At 39.4% G+C, this 24,439-nt stretch overlaps 1 protein-coding gene across 5 annotated transcripts in view; it reads left to right on the top strand.

Annotated features, from left to right (window-relative positions):
* The window catches only part of MYO1B (myosin IB), a 130,437-nt gene that overhangs the window by 20,026 nt on the left and 85,972 nt on the right, over nucleotides 1-24,439 (top strand). For all 5 annotated transcript variants that reach the window (XM_060780696.2, XM_060780687.2, XM_067470779.1 and 2 more), the window contains exons 2-3: nucleotides 4,727-4,867; nucleotides 20,357-20,472. In XM_060780696.2, the coding sequence (XP_060636679.2) occupies nucleotides 4,733-4,867; nucleotides 20,357-20,472 (251 nt within the window). In that variant the 5' untranslated portion in view covers nucleotides 4,727-4,732. The remainder of the gene's footprint in view (nucleotides 1-4,726; nucleotides 4,868-20,356; nucleotides 20,473-24,439) is intronic.

Here is a 24,439-nt window from a genome sequence, read left to right as displayed (position 1 = left end):
CTGAACATGGCTTTTGCCTCATTGGTAATGGGTGTTGTGGAGCAATGATGACAGGAATAGAAGTCAGAAGAGAGATCATGAAACTCTCATCAAGCCAGATGAGGGGCCTTTTCTAATCTTACCTTCCAAACCCCAGCATTTTAGAGCAGCAGTTCCATCTTGTCTCCCTGATGGAAATCAAATTGGGGATGTGGAACAGTGTACACTTTTTTTCTTGTCATTGTTGCTCCACACAGATTTTAGAAATGAGGCAAAGGTTATGCTAGAACTGAGGCTGAAAGTTGGAGTTTGGAAGGTAAGAAATGACAGATATCTTTATCTAGTGTGACAGAACATAATGGTGTTTTTCTCCTGCTCCACAATCTCTTCAAGATTACAGGAGCCCTGTGCTGTATCTAACCTGACAACCCTATGTACAACATAAATTTATTTTACAGTATGGATAGGTTTGTAGACATAAATACATTCACGTCTTGTATCATAACATCACATTAACACTAGTTATTGATTAGGGAATAGATAGTATTTTGGAAGAGTGACATATAAAGAACATAGAGAGTGGAGAAACTAATAACATGTATGGACTGTGGTCTATGAAATTAAACCTGGTGTTTATCAAAGCAGAAAATCCACACTATTCCACACAGTTTAATAAAATCCCACATTTTCAGCTTTGAACTGAAATATAAGGCAGCGTGGATTCAGATAACCCAGTTCAAAGTAGATATTTTGGAATTTTCTCCCTTGATATTCTGGATAATATGGCTATGTGGAAGGGCCATTTGTCTACACTGCCATATATAATCTAGTTCAAATCAGATAATGTGGATTTTATACAGTGATGTAGAAGAGACCTTTGTATTGAAGGAAAGTAATGGTAAGCCCCTTTGAAAAATATTTAGTTATGTGCTTACACATTAAAAATATTTAAGAAAGCATTTCAAATGTAGCTATGGGTGTGGGCCCATGAGGAGTAGGGCAGGGCCTGGGTCATCCTGGTCATCCTCAAGTTGGCCTCACAGCATAAGAATGAGGTTACTTGCCCAATTCTTCTGCCGGGAGGAAGGCGGGAAATGCAGTGACAGTCTTGATCCTTGGGCTGTCCTCTTGGCATTATGCTCTCAGCCACCACATGCCTTCCTTGAGCCGTCCTTCTGGCATAAGGATGGGGGCGCTCACACAGTCCTTATGCTGGAAGGAGGGCAAGAGTGTTCCATATTGTTCACAGCAGCTGCAGGCTGCCGTGTCCTTCTGTCAAGAGGACAGGATAAGTGAGGAGGGCCTGAGGTAAGCGCCTCAGGGACTGCATCTGACCCCGGGCCTTAGTTTGCCCACAGCTCCTGTAGTGGGAGTGAGAGGTGCACATTTGTGTTGCACCACATTAAACTAGGAGAGCTGTTTGCATCTCACCAGAGACCCCCTAAAGCCCCACAAGTCCTTCCTTTGAGAATTAAAACAAAGTTTTCAGCCAGCACACACACACACACACACACACACACATATGTGTAGCAATTACTACAAAAATGTGGTGAGTTGGATTCTTTTCCTTTCTTCAACCCAAATTCATGGCTGTACTTAAATTTAGAAATTAAAGTGATGTGATGCCATTTCTGGTCATGCAGGGAGTGGTTGCATTCCCCCCACCATCTCTGTGTGCTGAACGCCATCCACTCCCTTTAGACTAGCCCACTCCCACCATATTCTGGTAGGTGAGGAGATCAAATTCTATGTTTTTGCAAGTTTTGTCTGGTATGTGTTAAGTATATTTGATTAGTTAAATGATCTAAAACAGTTTTCACTATTACTGATGTCAAAGTTTTTCTCTGAAAAGGTGTAAAAATGAAGTTATGTAAACCTTTTGCTGTGTAAATGGTGTGTTAATTTGACGTCCTTGCCTGAGGAATTCTAGGAACAGAATTCTTAACAGTTTAACAATTTATCTTGTGCTTCTGTCATTGCTTGTTCTGAGAATAGTCCGTATATTTGCATGAGATCTGCATCTGTTCAGTTCCTTTTTCTCGTGGAGAATGGACTTTGAAATTGTCAGTATGGCTGGGATTAAGTTGCTATCAGGGGGCTGGGATGTAGAGGAGGCAAGGACAGGGAGTCCACAGGCAAAAAGGCTAAAGGGAGTAGACTGAAGCAGGAAACCTGAAGGTAGATTAAGTGATTTGAGGAAGAGGAGACAGGAAATTGAGGCATAGGAAGACTTTTTTGGAGGTTGGAAATAGATGCTTTTTGATGTATATGGACACAATAGGATAGAAATTATTAAAGAGAGGTGATCAGCAGAAACTGAAGGAAAAGGTCAATGTTAGGGGTAGGGCCATTATGCCAGGAAAAATGCTCTTCCAAGTAGGTTGGGCAAAGTTGGGGCAACTCACATACATTCAAGGCTGCTTTGAGTTAATTCATGGGCAAATTTTAATTTGTATAAAATATCTATAGCTATTTTTGGAATTGGGGGCAGGATCTAAAGGGCGATAAAAGATCATTGTCATCTGTGCAACTTTAAAAAGTAAGACAGAAAAAAATTCTCCCTGTATGTATCAGGGCTGAATTTTGCATAATGATTAGACTGCAGGATATTTGGTGGATAGAAAGTAATCATTCCCAGGATTCCATGTGAATTCCATGACAGCAAAGAGGGACGGGAGTTGTTGTTGCCATTGTTTATATGCAAGTGGTTAGAGTATCTAGGGCAGTCCAGCAATATATAGAGGTCAACCAGGTCCCTATCTCTGCACAAAATGAAACAGAATATGATGCTGGAAATTTTGAGTTTTTAAAAAAGTCCTGTGGATAACCAAGGGATGTCTGGCAAGCTTCGCTAACTGCGGATGGCATGAAACAGGAATTGGGAACCAGGAACCTCACCGGATTGAAGGCAAATGACAGAGACTTTATTCAATTTGCTCAAAAGGGACACTTGTACAGCATGGATGCTTGAAGGGTACAAGTAAAAAAACACATATTTTTATACACAAGAATTCTCATGCATTAACATTGTTTTGAAAACACCCTCCCTTTCCCCTGATTGGCCAGCGTTGAGAAGCCGACCGGCGTCCCCCAGGCCTCTGATTGGTCAGGAGGCAGTTCTTGGCCGGTCTTGGCGCATCATAATTGGAGGAGGCGGTGATGATGTAGCTGTGGATCTCCTCTCAGCTGGGCAGGGAGGACCTGGAGCATCAATGGACTGGTGGAGGCGGTCTTGAGGGAGGCGCAAGGTCTCTTAGGGTCAAGCCAACCCTGTGGTGTGTAGCAATGGAATGTTGAAGACAAAGAAAAGTGTAAAAGCTGATTCAACAGGATTATGCAGATACCGGCCCCTGTTGAAGAAGACAATGTGGGTTGTTGTCCCAGATGTCCTCTCATGCCGGGGAGACAAAGACAGAGTCCCAAAGATGTATATTTGTTGATAGGATTGTAATCAAGGTTTTGCCACACCTTTGTGCTAGGGATGGCTGAGATCCCCCAAGGGGAATTGCTGGGCAGCTGGGCTCCTGCTGGGATGCAGGAAGGTCTTTTGACCCATAGATAATGTCCCATCTCTGGTTCTCTTGGAGGGCATGGAATGGGTATTTGGAGTTGCTCAGGAGAGGTTACTGAAGTTCATAGGTTCATATATATTAGCCTTCATTTTATAGAGTTCAATAATAATAATAATAATAATAATAATAGAAATATACAAATATAAAAAATATATAAGAGTATGTGTGATGCTTGGTATAGGTTTATAGATAAGGAAGAGGGGGTGGAGAGAGAGAGAGTCCCACTATCACTGGACATAAGAGGGAAAAGGCCATCTGCTTTACTTTTTTATACTTTATCCCCTCTGCTTGTGCACACATTCACATAGGAAAAAATAATAAAAATAAAAGTCGAGTCGCCGATAGGCTGAGAAAGGCGGTTTTATTTTATTTTTATTTTATGTTTCCTAGAAATATATGAATTCAGGGTACTTTTTTTATCATAGAGATAGGTTGAGAATCGTCATTGGACTGGAAGCTCAGCTTGGGTCTATGGTTCTACTAGTTGCTTAGGTTAGTTCTGTTAGTTCTCATGAGGGGCAGCTCTCTGACAAGATATCCTACCATGATCACAGATCTGTAATTTACAGCTATAATTACATAATAATTGAATGGATGCCCATTCCAGTATTTGCTGAACCGCATTACAAATGGGAATGTTGAGTTTTACTTTGGATTTTGGAGTTGCTGTTATTTTGAACATTTGAAGTGACAGCAGTCTGGTTCCTTAGGCATTATCATAATTATGCCAAGGCTCCAAGCATGGCTGTTTTAACTATGTATTCGTAGACTAGTTTCATTTTGTGGGAATGCTTTTTTGTTGTTGTTCTGGACTAAAATTGTAACAAAACAACACCCCCTCCCAACAAACCCATTTATAGATGCAAGGAAACCTGGATTCTTTTCTTGTTGGCACATACTACCTTCCTGAATAGCTTTTTCATAACTCTCACATAGCAAAATCAGACAGTGGAAACAGTTGTTTCTCTGACCTTGAAAGGTACACTCTTGAGTGCTTGGGCTTCATATCTTTCTTTGGTTATACTGCCTGCTTTGAACAATTTTCCTAAATGTCCTCTTCCTGTTTTGCTATGTGCCGCAAGTGTTTCTTGAAGTACTCTGCTTTTGCATTTAGGTAACCCGAAGTTCATTTTTAAATTCTAATCTTGATGCCTTTGTTTCTTCCTATTTGGTAGACAAAAATGGCCAAAATGGAGGTGAAGACATCTCTTCTCGATAATATGATTGGAGTTGGAGATATGGTACTACTTGAGCCCCTCTCTGAGGAGTCCTTTATCAGTAACCTCAAACAGCGTTTTGACCACAGTGAGATATATGTAAGTATGATGTAAATAAATTTCTTATAAAAGCTTATTTAAAAATGCCCCATCCTCAAATGGATGTTATTCTGCACAGTTAGGGACATGGATTTAGAATCCCAAAATAATCCCTTTTTGTAAAGAAAAAAGTTGCTTAAGTAATGTGTTCATACTCAAAACCACTTTGAGATCCTTGCTGGGAGAAAGGCAGAATTTTAATTAAATAAATACTTAAATAACTATGTGAGTGTAAAAGGGGTGGGGAATTTAAAAGAAAATAAACAAGATTTTTCAAAATTTGCTTTACCTCACATGAGAAGTGGTTCCCAACCCTTGGGCCTCCAGGTATTTTGAACTTCAGCTCCCATAATTCCTAGCAGCTAGTAATATGGCTGGGATTTCTGGAAGTTGAAGTCCAAATCACCTCAAGAACCAAATGTTGGGAACCACCAGTCTAGAGGAATAATGTGTCAGCCACTTACGAATGTCTTTGATGGGTTGTTGTAAACTGTTTTCTTGGCTACATACTCACTGGGGAAGGTAGAAGCCAAAACACGTAACTTATTAGTTGAACTACTATATTGTCCTTCTTAATCACTCTCATATACATAGGAATGTGTGTGTTGTCATTGTTGTTCTGAGCCTTCAGGCCATTTCTGACTTAGAGTGCACCCTAAAGTGACTCTATCACAAGTTCTTATTGGCAATATTTGTTTAGAAGAGGTTTGTCTTTGCTTTCATCTGAGTCCCAAGATCACCCAGCAGTTTTCCATGGCCTTGTCGGGATCCAAACCCTGGTCTTTGGAGCTGTACTCCCAGCACTCAAACTATGACACTACACTGACTCTGTATATGTTATGGATGGTTGCATGCATGTAGGACAATGAGAGAGAGAGAGAGAGAGAGAAAACAGGAACCCTGGTGATGGTCAAAAAGTGGAGTTGAACCAGCAAAGGAAGATCTAAATATTTTGGGACATTAGCAAAGATGTCCAAGATTGCATTTAACTACGTTTTGAATGAAAGTTACATATGGGTTTAAATGTGTCCATACTTTCTGAGAAGCTAGTGAATAATTCTCACTTTTCTTTTGTATTCATTCTAGAACAGTGGCTGTGAGTATTTATTTGATCATATTATTAAGTCTATTTTAAGTTGTTTAAGATAGTTCTTTACCAGGTCCCAATTTGTCTGTTTTTTTGGTAATCCATGGTTTGGGGTAATCCAATAAGTCAGCTTATCCATATTCATAACCTCCAGGACTTTCTTCAGCCAGTCCTCTTTTTGGGAATCTCCTTTGGTCTCCAATTTTTGGCGGATGCAATTCTCGCCGTAATCTCTAAGTAGTTAAAAAGAATTTCTTTCTCTTTGTTTTCTACTATGTCCAACATGCCTAGCAAGTAATATTCCGGGTTTTTTTCCCCAATTTTTATATTTAGTATTTTTTGTATCTCCATATGGATCTCTGTCCAATACTTTTTTTTACTTCTGGACAAGTCCACCATACTTGGAAAAGACTTCCAGTTTGTTGCCCACATTTCCAACATTTGTCCGAGGTGTTTTCTATATTCTTCATAATATTCCCTCACTTTCCTTGTAAAAAAAAAAAAGCGTGTTTTCAATAAAAATCAATTGCAAAAAAAAAAAGGGGGGGGGGTGAAGAACAGTGGTTCTCAACCCGTTGGTCCCAAGGTGTTTTGGCCTACAACTCCTAGAAATCCAGCCAGTTTACCAGCTGTTAGGATTTCTGGGAGTTGAAGGCCAAAACATCTGGGGACCCACAGGTTGAGAACTACTGTTCTAGAGCTTGACTTGCAGACTCAACTGCAGGCTCATACCAATGAGAGTATGATTTCCCCTCTCTAGACAGATTCTCTTTTGTAGATGGCTGCTGTTAGGACATCAAAAGGAATGAATACATTAGTCCATCTTCAAAGTGCATCCTTGATGATTCATAGAAGATTCTCTCCTCAGAATCGTTGTAGCCTTGATTGCTTTGTCTGATTCAGAAACAGCTGAACATTCTGTCAAAGTGGGAAATAGGCCAATTCCTCCTCTCTATACAATCATCCATGTTTTAGGTAGCTGACAGCATGTGCAGATTACATTTTACACAGTTACTTTCCTTGGACTGCAGCTCCCTGAATCTTCCAGGTACATCTATTAGTTGTAACTAGGATATAAGATGGTGCTACTCAAAGTGGTCTGTTGATTGATGCCATTTTGCAACTTACTGGTTTGTGGTCTACAGTCAATTTTCAGTTGTAACTAATAGACAAAAATACTGTGCTAGTTTTTGGCACATTGAGACACCCTCACCCACCCCAAAAAACCAGACCCCCACATAAGGTAGCATAAGAAGCATATGTCAAAATCAATGTGCCTGTTTTTCTACCTCTTACGCATTCCCAACACCTTACTGAATCTGGGTTTTATTTATTCTAAAATGAAAGTCGATAACATCTAGGATAGGAATTCTCCTGTTCTTTCCTTTCTGCCTTTTTACTCTTCCCATGCAGATCTTGGGCTCTTTTTTTACTTTTAAAACAGTGCTTATGATAAAGTAAAGTAAGTGGAGTGGAATAATATAGAAGACTTCACTGCTTATGTGTGTGTATATATGTATTTATGTGTTTTCCTCAAATCAGCATTGCGTAATTGTCCAAATTTCTCTTAGATTTATGCTTTCTGTCTTTAGATTCATTGGTGCTGAAAACAAGATATATCAGTTTTTATTTTGCTTATCGAGTTAAGGAAAAGCAAAGATTCTGGATGAATGTGAGCTCCTGCGCTTGTCTTTTAGAAATAAATCAGAATGCTCTCACCTCCCAAAAAACTTTCTGCAGAATCTTTAAAAAGGCTAGACTTCAGTCCTTTTTGTCTGTTAGATCCTTATCATGTGATTTTAATATTTATATTAGGGTGTTTTGATGCTTTGTCTTAGTGTTTACATGTTGTATAAACCTATGTTTAATGGATTTAATGATTTTAATTTATAGTTATACGTCAGTATTTAGTTATTGTGGTTTGATTTTATTATATGTATGATTGGCATTGAATTCTTGCCAGGAGTGAGAAAGGCGGTATATAAATATACTAAATAAATAAATAGGTCATGATTACCATTCTTGATGACGAGATGCCATCTCATCATCAAGAATGGTTGATTGAAAGCTGTTTGGGGCTATTTTGAACACTTATTGTAGACCTATAGTATAATTAAAAATATAAAGTCAGATTTACATTGTTCAGTGAGTTATGATTGGATGCAATTTCCAATTATGTGTATACCGTGCAGCAGATAATCATCATCGTCATCATCATCATCACCCTTACTTATATCTCCCAAAAGTGACTCGGGGCAGCTTACAACAAAATATACAGTATACATATTGATACTCGACCAAGCAAGACAACAAAATTCATCAATCAACAAATCAGCAAATCATGATACATAAACAAAAATAAAACAGCAATAGACATATTAATTATAACCACAAAAACACAATAAATACAAACTATATCATAGATAAAACATGTTATATACAAGAGGCAAAAACGAGCTCTAAATAAAACAGTTCAAATCCAGCTAATATTGGGATCAATTAAAAACTCCATCACTTAAGTTGTAGTTAACCATTGATAAAAGCCTGCTTCCATATCCATGTTTTTAGTTCCTTTCTAAAGGTTATTAGAGTGGGAGCCAGTCTGATCTCTTTGGGGAGAGCGTTTCACAGCTGGGGGGGGGGGGCACTACTGAAAAGACCTTTTATCTCGTCCCCACCAGCTGCGCCTGTGAGGGTGGTGGGACTGTGAGTAGGGCCTCCCCGGCAGACCTCAGGGCCTGAGTAGGTTCATAGGGAGAGATGCGGTCTCGCAAATAGTCTGAACCCATATGCCTCTATCCTATAAGTAATTTGAAGTCCCCTTATGTTGATGGGGTTGAGTGCTGAGTCTAATGCCAAACTAGCTGGTTTTGTCTGTTTTTTAGACACAATCCACTTGGGAGGTAGGTGTTTATCAAGCTTGCTGAGCATAGTGATGACCTACAGTTGCACTACAGAAATTAACAGTTCTGTTTGTTTTGGCAAAATAACAAGTGTTATTTTCTTAATTAGCTGTGAAATATTTGCCTTCTAGGTGGCAGTGTGTGTTACTCAAACAGTCTTGTGTTGAAAAGCTTGGTCTGGTGCCAAATTACTTATTTTTAAATACCCACAGTCTTTTTAAACACGTATTAACATTCTTACCATGGACAAAAAAGGGAAATGATGACACAGCCAACCTATGTGATCATTTGTCCTTAAAAATGCAATTTATTAGTGCCTGCCTTTTGAGAATGGACCAATAACATTAAAATGAAAGACTTGATGGTAGAGTGTTAAGAAATGCCCTTCTATTGCCAATATAAACTAAATATTTTTCGGTGTGTAACCTAAGCTATGTGCTAGTACTACCTAGTTGGTATTGCTTCCCATTTCTTATTTTCTAAAGAATTCTAAGAATGTTATTTCTGCTTCAAATCAGCTGCCTTCTATTGCTATGTAAATTCCCCTGCCTTCTTTCCTTTCTACTTAAGTACTTAACTCAACCTCTTCCTCACCATGCATGTCATGGTCTCATGAATAATGCTAAATCTGTTTAATTGCAAAATAAACTTCATACTTGACGGATGAAATCCTACAATCTGAACATTTCTTTGACTTAGATCTAGAAATAAAGCATTGTCATTCAATACATAGCCAAAATCCAGAAAGTTCAATCGAATTAATTATCGGAAGTCCAGTTTCTATGGGAAGATAGATTTGGTGTCTATAATACAGTTATGATTGAGTTTTCCCAATATTTTATTTTTTCAGAATAACTGCACACAAATATACTGATATGTATATAATATGTGTAATTGCTAGTGGGGCGTTTATCTTTAGTAAAACAATGACTTACAGTGGAAACATGAACCCTATAAAACAAACAACTTCCAGTAGCTGTATACCATAGAATCACATTGTATAGAAAATGCCTAGATAGACCACCTCTCCAGCATTTTTAGATTCTCCAGCATGTATGGTGAGCTTCCAGCAGAAGCATGTCATAGAAACACTTGGAAGGACCTGAACATAGAGAGAACATCTTTTATTTTTTGATGTGGGCAAGTGAAACCGTAGGCACAAATCCCTCAGGTATGGGGATCACAATGTAATAAGATCCCCCTCCCAAGTGTTTACTGTAATCACTCTTCTTAGCCACCAAGTCCCAATCATATAGACAGTCAACTTGTTTTCCCCTCTCATTCGACAAAGAGAAAATGATTCCTGTGTCGTCCTTTGCCTGTTTTTCAAGCGAGTTTCCTGTTCAGCACCTCTCCCTTCATGTCCTTGTAATTTGTTTACATGTGTTGAAGGTCAAAAAGTGTTCTGGCAGACCTGTCATGAAGGTGAGAACATGAAGGGAAGTTTCAGAGTTGTCTGTCTCTTTATTGTACTTGACATCCATGAGCACATGCAATAGCTGGTATTTCCATCATCATCATCATCATCACCATCATGCTTTTAGTATGTAATGTCCACGTACGTAGGCATTTCCCTAGCAGTGAGCCCCACTGAAGCTGGATCTAAATTGCCATATAATCAAGTTCAAAACAGATAATATGCATTTTATATTGCAGTAAAGTCCGCATCCATACTGCTATATGAAATACAGATTATCTGCTTTGAATTGGATTATATGTCAGTGTAGACTCATAATCGGGTTCAAATCAGATAATCTGGACTATATGGCAGTGTAGATCCAGCTGTATCTAGGGCTTTGGAGAATTCTGTTATCACTTTCTTTGATTTTGAAATTCTTGCCTTGTATTTGTTTTTTGTAACCATCATCTTATGCACATAGTCCATTTTAACAGCTTATCTTTGATTTAGAGATCCTAATGTTCAGAAAGAAATAAAGAACACTCTCTGGGCTCATTAAGAGATGTGAAAAACCCTTGAATTTGTTCTGCAAAAAAATGGGGTTTTCCTTTTTTCCTGTATTTTTAAAGAAATATACAAATGACATACAACCCAAATGATGGAGAAGTGTATGTTGGATTTGTGTGTGTGTGTGTGTGTGTGTGTGGGGGGGGTGATGCTTTTCTAACTGGCAGGGGCTTACATACAGTACTACTGTAATTCATGTGGGCTCTAAATATAGAGGTACTGGGGCAGACATTTATATTAAAGGTCACTAAAATGGTATAGGAAACACTTGCACATTTATGAAAACAATGAATTTTTTGGCCAAAGGAAGGAAATAGTATCTCAAATAGTTATAGAACCTGTTTTTGAAATTACCGCATTTCACCACATAATGGTTACAGATTTTATATCAATTTTTATTTTGCAAAAAAGTAGGGTGTGACCATTACGTGAATTTTTTTAAAAAATGTGCTCGTACAGAATGAGCCAATGAGCAAATTGAGAGACCATCAAAGAGACAGGTTTTTGCCTAGCAAGTTCCTCTGAGGCCCAGGGTGGGTAATTACGTATTTATGGGGGTGGGGGGAGGGACTGGTTCCTTTGCTGATACATTAAAGTTTGGAAAAGTTCACTGTTACAATGCTGTGATTCAACAACCATTCAAATTGGAATTGCAAACCTATTATCCCAATATGAGTCACTTTCATAGGCAATATCCTTTCCGGGGGTAATTTGAAGCTAGGTTTGCATATTCAGTATTACCAGAATATATCCTGATTTCCTATTAAAGCTTCTAATGGGTGTTTATCAACTAAATGTTTCAACATTATTCAATCCCCTACCCCCACTTCCATCTTGAAGAATTTGAGTTTTTTTGAAGAGATGAATCATCTAGTAAAGAACAGTCTTTAGGAAAATATAGTTGTAACAAAAGAGACATTTTTTCCGGATATTTGCTAAAATGACTGTTTCCATGGTTTGGTGAGAAAGGATATATTTGCATGGCCGAGTTTGGAAGAATCCTTAGACGTTTTTGTGTTCACAAGAAAGATCTGAACGATAAATCTCCAGTGGATTAAAACTTCCAGACCATATTGTAAACCCCTTCCCCTCCGTACTTCATTGCATTCTTTTCTTGTGAGCATGGAAAGAGACAAGATGGTTCCAGATAATTAGATAGCTAGCCCAATAATTTTCCTATATCTGAATGTAGTTCTTTGCATAAAGTCTTTTGCAATTCTTTTAAAGCTCGACTCTGCTCCTGTAATTGATAATGCTTGTTCGCTCTACTGCTAGCTCAAGAAGCTTCTGATCTGCTGAACTGCTGCTGTTTTTGCCGATTCACATTTTAAATGCCTTTTCCTTTTTGAAATCACCCAACATAGATATTTCAGAAATTTGTACAGTGCATTTTAGGCTTTTTAATTTACCTGCTAAAGATAGTGCTATAATATGGTCCTCAGAATAATTGGTCTGTTTCCACTATGTTGTGTTTATTGCCAAGGTCTCGCCATTTTTTGACCTTTCCTCCTTTACCAGAACTCTACGAGCAAGAATTTCCAGAGTGGCAGGAGAAATGATAGAGACTAAGGGCACCATATAAACACTGGGGTTTTTCTTCGGTTGCATTCCGTATTATGCAGCTTTTTAGGTATACACAGGGTACACATTGTTTGGAGTGCCATTATAAGCACTGAGGACAGGAGGAAATTACATACACAAAGTACTATTTGTAGTAATTACCGTATATTGTTAGCATTGCTCATACAGAGAACTCTTGCTGAGAACACAGGGCCTCTTTTCTACACTGCCATATAATCATTTCTGATTCTAGATTTTCTTCTTTGAACTGGATTATATGACAGAGTTGAGTCATATAATCCAGTTCAAAGCATATCCTCTGGGATCAGAAACTGGATTATATGGCAGTGTAGATCTGGCCTGGGTAAGACAGTGTTATAAGCCCAGATTTTTTTTGTGCTCCATTTTTTTTCACAACTCTCCCCATTCTCCAGTCCTGATAAACTGCTACTATTCTTCTGTCAGGCTGGATCTACATTGCCCTAATCCCAGGATCTGATCCCAGATTATCTGATTTGAACTGGATTATATGACTCTAAGGTAAAGGTTTTCCCGACATTAAGTCTAGTTGTGTCTGACTCTGGGAGGTGGTGCTCATCTCAATTTCTAAGCCAACGAGCTGGCATTGTCCAAAGACACCTCTAAGGTCATGTGGCTGGCAAGACTGCACAGAGCACAGTTACCTTCCCAAGAAGCGGTACCTATTGACTACTCACATTTGTATGTTTTCGAACTGCTAAGTTGGCAGAAGCTGGGCCTAAAAGCGGGAGCTCACCCCGTGCCTCGGATTTCAACCACCAACTTTTCAGTCAGCAAGTTCAGCAGCTCATCAGTTTAACCCACTGCACCACTAGGGGGCTCGCTGCGCCACTCTACACTGGCAGATAATCTGGAATAAACAGATAATCTGGGATTAGATCCTGGGATATAGGGCAGTTAGATCCAGCCACAGTTTCCTAAAGGCATGAAATGCAGCAATGTGTTCCAAATTATAGCTGGTATTATTTTAAAGTCTGATTGAAGCCAGAATTTATATTTGTGCAAATTTACATTCTTTATATATTTCATGATCCATAGGAGTAAGGAAGGAATTTGTCCTTTTGGTTTTTTTTAGCATTGATTTGAATGGTGTTTGTATGTAATCATGTAGAGATAATTATGATCATATTTTTGGGGAGGAAATGGTTATTTACTAATAAGTTGGCAACCGATAGTATTTTCTCAACCTGTTTAAGTGTTACTATTGAGCCAGCTATAGTCAAATCTTGCCATCGGGATTTGCTTACATGAATATTTGAGAACAACCATAACTGTACAAGCTAATGCCAATATTTACATATGTTTTTATCTTGACTGGTGAAAAGTTGCAAATATGTCAAATGTTCAAATTAACAAATTAGGAGTGCTGGCTAGTGGTTGTGGTTGTAGTCTCTGATGTTAGAGAAAGGCAGATGAGAGGTAGAACTGTTTCCTCGGTTTCCAAGCAGCACTTTTGGGGTTTACTTATGTAAAGCTGTTTTAAAAACTCACTTTTCCGGGCAGCCTCCTCTCACAAGGTGACCTTCAAGATTACAAAACTTCCTAGGTCTTGCTGCTAGCACACTTTTAATTTTGGCTGATTATATATGTATACAGTGCCCTCTATATCAATTACAGACTCTGTTTTTACTGAAGAAGACCCATAGGATTGAAATAGGTTGAGTTTATTATGTTTTATCTCTGTCCTCGTTTAATAATACTTTATGACGTGTTGGTATTATTAACTTTCCCATTTCTAGATGGTGAAATGTGTTTTTACTTTGTTTTCTTTAAACCCCTGTTTTATTTTCTGTTGGATAAGGACAGTTTATTGTATTGTACTGATAGAGAATTACAAACATGTCCTGTTTGTATTGTAGGGCTGACTAAATAGGTATTACTTTGAGAAATCAGTGTCTGTATGTAATACTCTAGTTTTATTTGTAAAAGAGATTTGGATTTGCTAGTCCCAAGGAGCATTTTCAGGCCTGTTCTGGGCTCTGCTTGAATATTGATGAAATTTTAACTGCTGGCTTATGAAACTGGAAATGTGTCAGAATCGCATTTGAATTGACTTCAAGGGGAAAGCTGACAGGGACTTAGTAGTAATCAGTTAGGACTACGCCTTCGTTTTGTACGTGGTAATAGAAACAGGAGTACAGTATTAAACCTTGGTTGATGCAGGCCACATATCTGTCTGATTCTGTCTTTGTAGATGCAAGGACATGTGGAGAGGTCACCTAAGGTAAAGGCCAGAGAGAAAATCTAATGCAGATTTAATTTCACTTAATCTCATTGATATTAGGCCTTTTAAGCATGCTCAGTACTTTGCTGGAAAGTGGCCTGCCTATTAGAAGTTTCTGGAATTAAAACCTTGTAAATCGTGAGCAGAACATAGAAAGCACACATTTGTGTTGTTTATTTAGAAGCGTAAGCATTTTCAAACAAGAATTTCAAAAATTTCTCCTCGATCCCCGAAATGATCTATGATATCAAGTGTACAGTGTGTGACTTCAGAGTTTCTATGCTTCTTCAACATCATTTATTTTGATATGAAACAGCAGGTTTGACTCTATGGGTTGAATCTAGAAATTGGTTACATGTATGGAAAAGGCTTCTGTTAACAAACAGAAAGTTCCACTTATTGGAGGACCCCCTTTCCCCCTTCTTCTCACAGTAGGAATTGATTAAGCAGTGGGAGTATCTTTGCTCCGAATAAAAACATTTTTGGCCTATTGTATATTTTAGTTTAGCTTTGGTTGCTAAATGCAACTTGCATTTTCACAGAGTCTCCTGTGAAAAACAGAGTCTCCTGTGAAGAGTAGGCTGGAAACTTTATCTGCCTTTGTAATCTGTGTACAAGGAGCCCCTGGTGGCGTAGTGGGTTAAAATCCTGTGCTGGCAGGACTGAAGACCGACAAGTCGCAGGTTTGATTCCGGGGAGAGCGCAGATGAGCTCCCTCTATCAGCTCCAGCTCCTTGTGCGGTGACATGAGAGAAGCCTCCCACAGGGATGATAAAGACATCAAAACATTCAGGTGTCCCCTGGGCAATGTCCTTGCAGACGGCCAATTCTCTCACACCAGAAGCGACTTGCAGTTTCTCAAGTCGCTCCTGACATGACAAAATAAATTAATAAATAAAATCTGTGTACAAATATGCATGCTCAGCAACTGTTGTGCTAGTCCAGAGAGAATCACATAGGTAACACTAGATTCCCAGCAGTTTAAGATAGTGCTCTTTCTGCAGAATTTAGATCTGTTTTTGTTTGCCACTAACCCTTTACATGTCCACTTGATCCACTGTGCCTTTAAGGAAGGACTGAAGGGTATCTGATGCTTCAGGTAGATGTTTTAGCATAGAATTTGCACAGTCCTTTGCCATTGATTGTGCTTTCCTCAGTTTATCAGAGGGCCCTTCCAGGCAGACCCCAAACCCGTGATGGGTTGCAGATTAACTTGAGGCATCCAAATGATACCTCAGTGTAAACAGGGACTTCAAATGGTCCAGTGTAAACAGGGACTTCTGGTTGACCTGGGAATGCATGTAGCCATCCCCAATGGAGAGACCTGTGATTTGGGCCTTCTAAGAGGCTTAACTCTTGAAAGGAATTGGGATTTTAAATCCTGGTTCCTTTTGTGATTTGAGCCTGCCTGGAGGGGTCCAAAGTTGAGGTCTTATAAGATTTCCCACCTGCAGTGGACCAAAATTAGCTAGTGTGTACATTTATTGTTATTGCCTTGTCTGTAGATGAAAATGCCTAAAAAGGGCATAAATCCATTTAAGACAGGCTCAGTCCATTTCCCACATATTTCATGGTGGACTGATGGATTAGATCTAGCTACTGGTTTGTGCATGGTACTCATATTGAAACTTATATAATGAGATTCCTGGTTCTAAAGTGATTTTAATTATGTATGTGGATGCTTTGAGATTGTGCTGTTGGCTATATTTCCGAGGAAGAAATTGGCAAAACCATATCTGAGTTTTCCTTATTTAAGAGAACCCTATGAAATTGATTGGCTCACCATATGTCAACATGTGACTTGAAGGCAATTCACCTGTAATATATGTATATTTTATACATTTTGACTGCAATCTAAAAAAGGAAGAAAGGAAAAGTAAAAATTAAAAGTAATATCAGATTTAAGACTAATTGTTATTTTAAATTTAGCGTGAATATAAAGACACTTCTTCAGATGTACGTGTTAGAGTGATATTAAAACTTCAGGCTATAAAGCATAATTGTGCAATTTGGGGAGTGGGATAGAATGTAATATAATCCAGAAAGATACAAGTCATGTCCCTTGCCCTAAATATTCAAAGGACAAGGTCAGCTGATATAGGTATTTCAGATCATGACAATGGTTAGTCAGTGTAGATGTACAAAGGAATAAACCACCTTAGTAACTACTTTTCTTGGATTCAAAACCTTCTCTGAGAAAGTCCCTACTGTTATGTGTCCAGTAGCGAGGACTCTTATATTTATAAATGTAATGTTCAATGAAGCCATGGTCTTTTGTTCATAGCTCTACTGATGAGTTGAGATTTCTGAATAGTAACATTTATTTATTTATTTATTTATTCATTCATTCATTCATTATATTCTGCCCTTCTCACCCTACAGGGGACTCAGGGCGGATTACAATGTACATATACATGGCAAACATTCAATGCCATAGACACACAACGTATTTAGACAGACACACAGAGGCTATTTTCATGAGGGTATTCTGGCCACCAGGGGAGCTGTCGCTTCACCGTCTTTTTGTGACACTGATTAAGTACTTCCTCATTCTTTGCATTCTTGCTGGATATTTTTATGGTGTCATAAATTAGCCTCCCCGCATAAGCGATACCTAAATTTCCTACTTGGCAGATGCAACTGTCTTTCGTGCTGCAAAGGTCTACAGCAAGCTACACAATTTAGTCAGAAGCTCACTCTGACCCGGGCTGGTTTTGAACTCATGACCTTTTGGTCAGTAGTGATCTTAATGCACCTGACTCTCAGCCAACTGCGCCGCAGTCTCAGTTCTCTTTCTTGTCCTCCTTTGTTCAAGGACTTTTTTCATGTTAGGAGCGACCTATCACTCCTGGTGTGAGAGAATTGGCCGTCTGCAAGGACTTTGCCCAGTAGACGCCCAGATGTTTTCTTGTTTTACCATCCCTGTGGGAGGCTTCTCTCATGTCCCTGCATAGGGAGCTGGAGCTGACAGAGGGAGCTCACCCGCACTCTCCCCAGATTCAAACGTCCGACCTGTCCATCAGTCCTGCCGGCACAAGGGTTTAACCTAGTGTGACACCAGGGTCTCCAGTGTTCAAGGACTGTAATCTGTAAATCTCTTACAGCATGTCCAGGAAGGCTGAAATGTTCTGCAACTGATTTTGGAGAATGTCATTTCTAATGCCATTCAGTGATCTTAATTCCTGTCCAATTTTATAATAGTCCTGTGGAAAACTAGGGAATGGAATCCAAATGATTGTTTTTTTCCTGTGCTTTAATCATGAGACTAGTCCGTTGGGACTTTAGTTCTAAAATAGCAGCAGCCTAAAATCACACAATGAAAGGAGGATATTCTAATCCTTTGGATGCCATGGCAGAAGTTCAGTTTTCATCACTGGAATGTAACAGCACTCCTTCCATGCTCAAGCTATTAGTTCAGATAGGTTTCTCCTTGTTTATACTGGAGTCCTAGAGGGAGGGAAGGAGCAGTGTGGGAAAGTTCTTTCTTCCTCCCTGGTGTCTGCTCCTCCACTCCGGTTCTCATTACAAGGATTTGAATGTGAGGCTAAGTTTTACGTGAAAACATAAGATGGGGATAGTTGAATTAGGTCAATGAATGTTGGTGGGGAAAAGATGAAAAAAATACTGAGTTGTGCCCAGCCTTAATCAGCAACATCTTGACTTATTATAGCTTAAACAGAACCATCCATGTATATGCCGTTGTCTGGGCGAGGCTCGTTGACCTTCGAAAATATTGGTTATTTTAGGATATAGTATACTGGATATGGAGCACACTGGTGAACAGCTGGTTGCTTGCGCTCGGAATATCAAAGAAGTACAATTACAAAAAAGGGAGTTTGCTGTAACATTTTACCCACTTTTGATGTTGAAAGTTAATTTATGCTGCCCAAAGAGATGTTTCCTTCTTAAATAATTTCTGGTTGTTTTAAAACATAGAGAATGTTTTGTAGGGTAGTTGCTTCAGGACTTTTTCTTTGGCTTTATGAGAACTTTGTTAATTATATGGTATCAAATAGCAGTTCATCTATATTCACTTCCAGCTGTCTTTTTCTTCTTCTTACTGTTTTGTCATGAGAGATGAAGTCATGTTGTCTTTTGAATACAGGGTTAGTCAAAATGCATAGGCCAATAAGCCATTCAATTGAATGGCTTATTGGCCTATGCATTTTGACTAACCCTGTATTTTTGTAAAACATGACATTTGGTCAAATTGTCTTTCAGTGTAAATATGAAAGGTTTTTTTTGGGGGGGGGGGAGTGGGGTTATGTCTTGTCACATTGAACACAACACTTTTCTTCTTATAAGCCATAGATAGATCCAGACTACGCTCTTGCTGTTTTTGAATTATTAAAAGCAACATTTAATGAGGAACTGGGCTGAATGCTGTCAATATACTTTGGTTTACTTTTTAGAATGAAAGTGTCAGGATTATTGTTATGTTGGAATTGTTATTATATCTGGATTTTTTTTATAGTTCTTCATTTTCACACTTTGTTTTCCTTCTCATCTGTTGAAATAACTTCTTGTGCTGCATGTCCAGACCTAAAGTGACAGTGGCAAAGATTCAAACAATTTTAAAAACCTGTGTTAGTTTTAATATCTTTTTAATTAATGGTATGTGACCTTGGCACAGTAGACATAAACCAGGCGTTTTTAACTAGTCATCCATTGACTGCTAGGGAATTCATGAATGGGCCTCAAGAAGTTCATGAACTAGGAAAAACACACACACAGTTTTCTCAAAGGCATCCATTACCACCCTTTCTTAAAGATTAAAATCCATTTTTTATTTTGCAATAAAATAAAATAAAGGAGCCGCAATGATGCAGTGGGTTAAACCCTTGTGCCGGCTGAACTGCTGACTTGCTGACTTGAAGGTCAGCGGTTTGAATCCATGAGATGGGGTGAGCTCCTGTCTGTCATGCCCAGCTTCTCATGCAGGGACATGAGAGAAGTCTCCCACAAGATGGTGACACATCCAAGCGTCCCCTGGGCAACGTCCTTGCAGACAGCCAATTCTCTCACACCAGAAGTGACTTGCAGTATATTCTCAATTTGCTTCTGAAACAATATATATATAGAAGGGGGGGGGGGGAGAGAGCGTAAATTTGTTCCTTTAGTACAAATACATGCATTTGGTGATGCACTACTTTACTATTTTTACCATATATTTGCAGTAGCTGTAACATTGCTTTTGTAACTGCCTTAAATCAGGCTGTGAGCCAGGGATGGATCCTGACAAACTCATCAAAGGCTAGTGGTTTGGATTTAGGGGATTATAAGGTATGAATCACAGTTTCAACTTCTGGATGGGTTTGAAACAGAATTGTGGAACTGCATTAGCCTTAGACAACCTTTCCTTTCACGCTTACATCCCATTGGAGTCCCCTCCTCAATTATGAGCATATATTTGTTTGCAATGGCTGGTCATGAAGAAATAGTAGATTGGGGGGGGGGGGAATTGTGGGAATGATGTTTTTTAATGAACTCTGCAATTTACAAGGTAACAATTTTAACATTCAAACAGAGAAGGGTTGGAATTGAATGTGTTTAAAAACATTGCTCGTGGTAAGCTAATATGACTTTAGTAAGATAGACATTTTCTACCATGACTGATATGGAACAATTAAATTATTGCTGCACATGTTTTGTAGGATTTAGTGCAGTTTCATCCATTAAAACTCTGCTGTCCAATCTTGTTCTTCTACAGACTTACATTGGGAGTGTGGTGATATCAATAAATCCATATCGATCGCTGCCTATTTATTCACCAGATAAAGTGGAAGAATACAGAAACAGAAACTTCTATGAACTTCGACCTCACATGTAAGTATCAAGCTTTAATTTTTAGGTTCCTTCTTGTAAGCGAGGTAGTTGATCGATGGGAACAGCTGTTTCCTGCAAGTCACAGAACGTGTTTGATCCATTATTCCTTTGATTAGTTCTGAGAATCGTTTATTTGTAGACTCCTCTCCCTCCCCAGGAAGGAAATGTGGATATTTTATTCAGTGACATGTTTTAGAATTACATCATATGGCAGATTCTTGGTGACCTCTGAAAACAGGAACCCTATGTCTCATTCTTCCCCTTCCTACTTTAAGGGCTAGTGAATCAAAGTTTTCCTTCAATATGTTTACATTAATGCATTTTCCTATCCCAGGAAACTATGTCCCATGAAGTGGGGTAGGATGGCAAAGCTAGGTGCTATTACCATCAGATATTTCCAGTGAGAAATGAGAACACATGGATCTGCTGACTTTTTGGTGGTACTTATATTCACATAATATATCATATGCATATAATATATTTTGGTGGCAATCTATGCATTATATGATTCTACACTGACCAGACAATACAGTTCCAAACAGCATTATATAGCAGTGCAGATCCAATTTGCTTTCCTTTAAAGCAGTGGTTCTCAACCTGTGGGTTCCCAGGTGTTTTGGCCTACAACTCCCAGAAATCTCAGCCAGTTTACTGACTGTTAGGATTTCTGGGAGTTGAAGGCCAAAACATCTGGGGACCCACAGGTTGAGAACCACTGCTTTAAAGAGTTCACATTGGCATACATTGTTCTCTACATTTCATTTACCCTGAAAATGAGTTTGTGAGGGAGCAACATTCTCATGGTCCCTGCTGTCAGTGTCTGAATGCATGAAGAATTCTGCTAAGAATGTATTTCAAAGCAAGTTACTCTTCGGTGGAGATGGCTGTGCAGGTGCCGTGGAATTCATTGTGCGCTATCCTCTCCCTCGGGCCACTCAAAACTCAAATCTGCTTTATGGTGCAATGATGCAAATGCTTTGTGTTGTCCCATGATTCGTGGAATTCACTCCCCTGGAGGCCCAGCTGTCTTTACAGTGTCTACTGTCTTTTGACAAGGCAAACAGAAACCTGTTGGAGGAAGCCTTTTTAAAGAGTCTCCTGGCTGATGATTGATTTGATATTTTACATTTTAGCTATGATAAAGGGTTTGTTGCAGTCATGTGCACAGTTACCTTTTATTCAGGAGGAATGGTGCATAAATATTGTAGTAGCAGTTAATTAAATACACATTCTAACTTTCTTAATGTAACAGCTTTGAATCTGAAGTTTGGACTATTTTGGAGAAATGTCTATGTTGTGCTGCTCTTGATTACTCAGTTTGCCCGTTATTAATTACTACTGGAAGCTTAGAATCTACTGACAATTTTGTTAATGGAAATGAAGAAATAATTGTGCTACAGGGCTGATTTTTAAAAACTAGTTGTTCCTGGGCTTATCTATACAAGGTATGTGCCTACCAAATCCAGTTGTTTACATGGCCAGGGAGTACAGCTGTTCCTTTGGACTGGCGCATACCTTACCTTCTTCTTTTGTCCCCATTACAGGCATCACTCTTGACATTAAAACAGGACGCATAAGCGACCAGGAAGAAAAAGGGGAAACAATTTCCCCCTTTTTGCTTATCATGCTGATGCCCCCTTCTGACATTGGCAGGAGTGCCCACACCACTGGGAAGAGGGAGGGGAGAATGCATCTCTTCTTCTTCCTGGTTCTGTGGGTGCCCCATTTCAGTGTCAGCATAGGCTCTTGGGCTCTTGGGACGGTGGCAGCAACCACACATCCTTGATCCACCCCCTTTTTCTGTGTTGATGGGCACAGTGAACAGCTGATAGCACCAATATGCCATCTCGATGACAGACTGGGCCAAATTCCCCAACTTTGTCCAAAGTAGTGCAAATCCAGTTTAAAGCTAAAAACCCTTGATTCTTGCCAAAAGTAGTTTTGTGTTGTGAAGGCAGCCAGCCTTCCATTTATGGTGAACCCAAGAATTGGTTTTTGGCTTGTGTTGACAAGCCTACAGCTTTATTGGCTGAGTGAACTGGGTAAACTACCCCCTAATTTGATAAAAAAAAACCCTCAAAATAATCTTATAGTTATTTAGGGACATAAATGCTTTATGTGTCTTCGACTCACCTGTCAAGGAGCACCTGGTGGCACAATGGGTTAAACCCTTGGGCCAGCAGGACTGCTGACCCACAGGTTAGAGGTACAAATCCAGGGAGTGGGGTGAGCTCCCATCTCAGCTCTAGTTTCCCATGTGGGGACATGAGAGAAGCCTCCCACAAGGATGGTAAAACATCAAACATCTGGGTGTCTCCTGGGCAACGTCCTTGCAGACAGTGTGTTCTCTCACATCAGAAGCAATTTGTAGTTTCATAAGTTGCTCCTGACAAGAAAAAAAAAATCAAAAACCTGCCATCCTGTTGTGATGTCATGAATTTCAAAACATTTTCTTGAAGAGGAAAACTCAAATGTGGTTTTGCCAGTTCCTTCTTCTGAAATACAGACTTTAGCACTCGATACTCATTGTCAGTCTCCAAGTACTACTAACCAGGGTTATCCCTGCAAAGCTTCCTGTTGTTACAGAGGACCTGGTGCCTTTTGGGTTATACATATAGGCAGCTTGTTAGCAGTTCTGTTTTGGCCATGAATAACTTGGGGTTGTTTAAAAGAACCATTTTTAAAAAGAAGTCTTTGGACCTAACTAGGCTATTTTAAAGTCCAGCTTGCCAGATGATGGATAGTTGGTTTAACACTGAAGCAGGCATATAATTATGCCCCCTCCTCCACCAGGAAAAGTGAAGTCAGCTGTCTTGGTGGAAATGCATGACAGGGTTGGTGGTCTTTGGTGGTCTGTTCATGATAGGTTTGGTGGGATAATTTCCAATGTACTAACATTGTTGAGATATTTGAGGGAATGCTCCTAAAGCAGTGGTTCTCAACCCCAGATGTTTTGCCCTTCAGCTCCCAGAAATCCTAACAACTGGTAAACTGGCTAGGATTTCTGGGAGTTGTAGGCAAAAACACCTGGGGACTTTTACTTAGGCGATCCCTCGTTGTCCGAGTAGGATAGTCTTCCAGGATCAGTGTTCTGATGGGTCCGTAGGTGACTGCGAAGCCCAATTCTTGATCTGCATCTTCTCCCGCAGTGAGGGCATTGGTTTCCAGGTGGAAGGTGGTCCTGGTTGGGGTTGGCTTGATGCGCCTTCCCCTTGGCATGTTTCTCTCTTTCACCCTCCATTCATGCCTCTTCAAATTCTACAGCCTTCTGGTCACAGCTGACCTCCAGCTGGAGTGCTCAAGGGCCAGGGCTTCCCAGTTCTCATTGTCTATGACATAGACACTGAGGATCCACAGGTTGAGAACCACTGTCCTAAAGGAAAAGGGAGCTGGAACACGCCCCTTGCTGTTATTTTTTATTGTTCTTTCTTATAGTTTTTTTTATAGTTCATTCAGTGTAATGTATGAAGGAGACTACAGTTTCTTGAACCAGCCTCCCAATTGCATAGACAGACCCTGCACATGATTTGCATGTACAAATACTCTTTCAGGATTTATACCAGACACATGGAGTGTGACAATGAGCACAAACCTATTCCCCCCCCCCCCCCCCCCCAATGCATTCAGGCTGTGCTATTTTCTCTCAGGCAGCTACATTAGATCTAATTGTACACATGGGAATGCTTCCATTGCCCACAAGAAGTAAGCTAAACTTACATTTAGCAAAGGAGAGGAGTAAGTAGTACTTAATTACTGCAGTGTAAGTCTGGATAGATTTGGGGTGAGTGGTAAAGATCTATTAAGTAAATGTGGGCCCAAGAGTGTTAATTTTGAATATAGTTAATAATTGAATTCAAATCTATAGATCAAGTTGTAGAAGATAAAGCATCAAAACCCAAAAAGATTTCAAAGGCCCAGGAATAAAGAACACTCCATTCAAGTTGTTGTACTAGATAGAAAGGTGAAA

Source organism: Anolis sagrei, chromosome 1 (genome assembly GCF_037176765.1).
Source record: "Anolis sagrei isolate rAnoSag1 chromosome 1, rAnoSag1.mat, whole genome shotgun sequence".
In the NCBI taxonomy this organism is placed as follows: domain Eukaryota; kingdom Metazoa; phylum Chordata; class Lepidosauria; order Squamata; family Dactyloidae; genus Anolis; species Anolis sagrei.
This window is presented reverse-complemented; position numbering and strand designations above follow the sequence as displayed.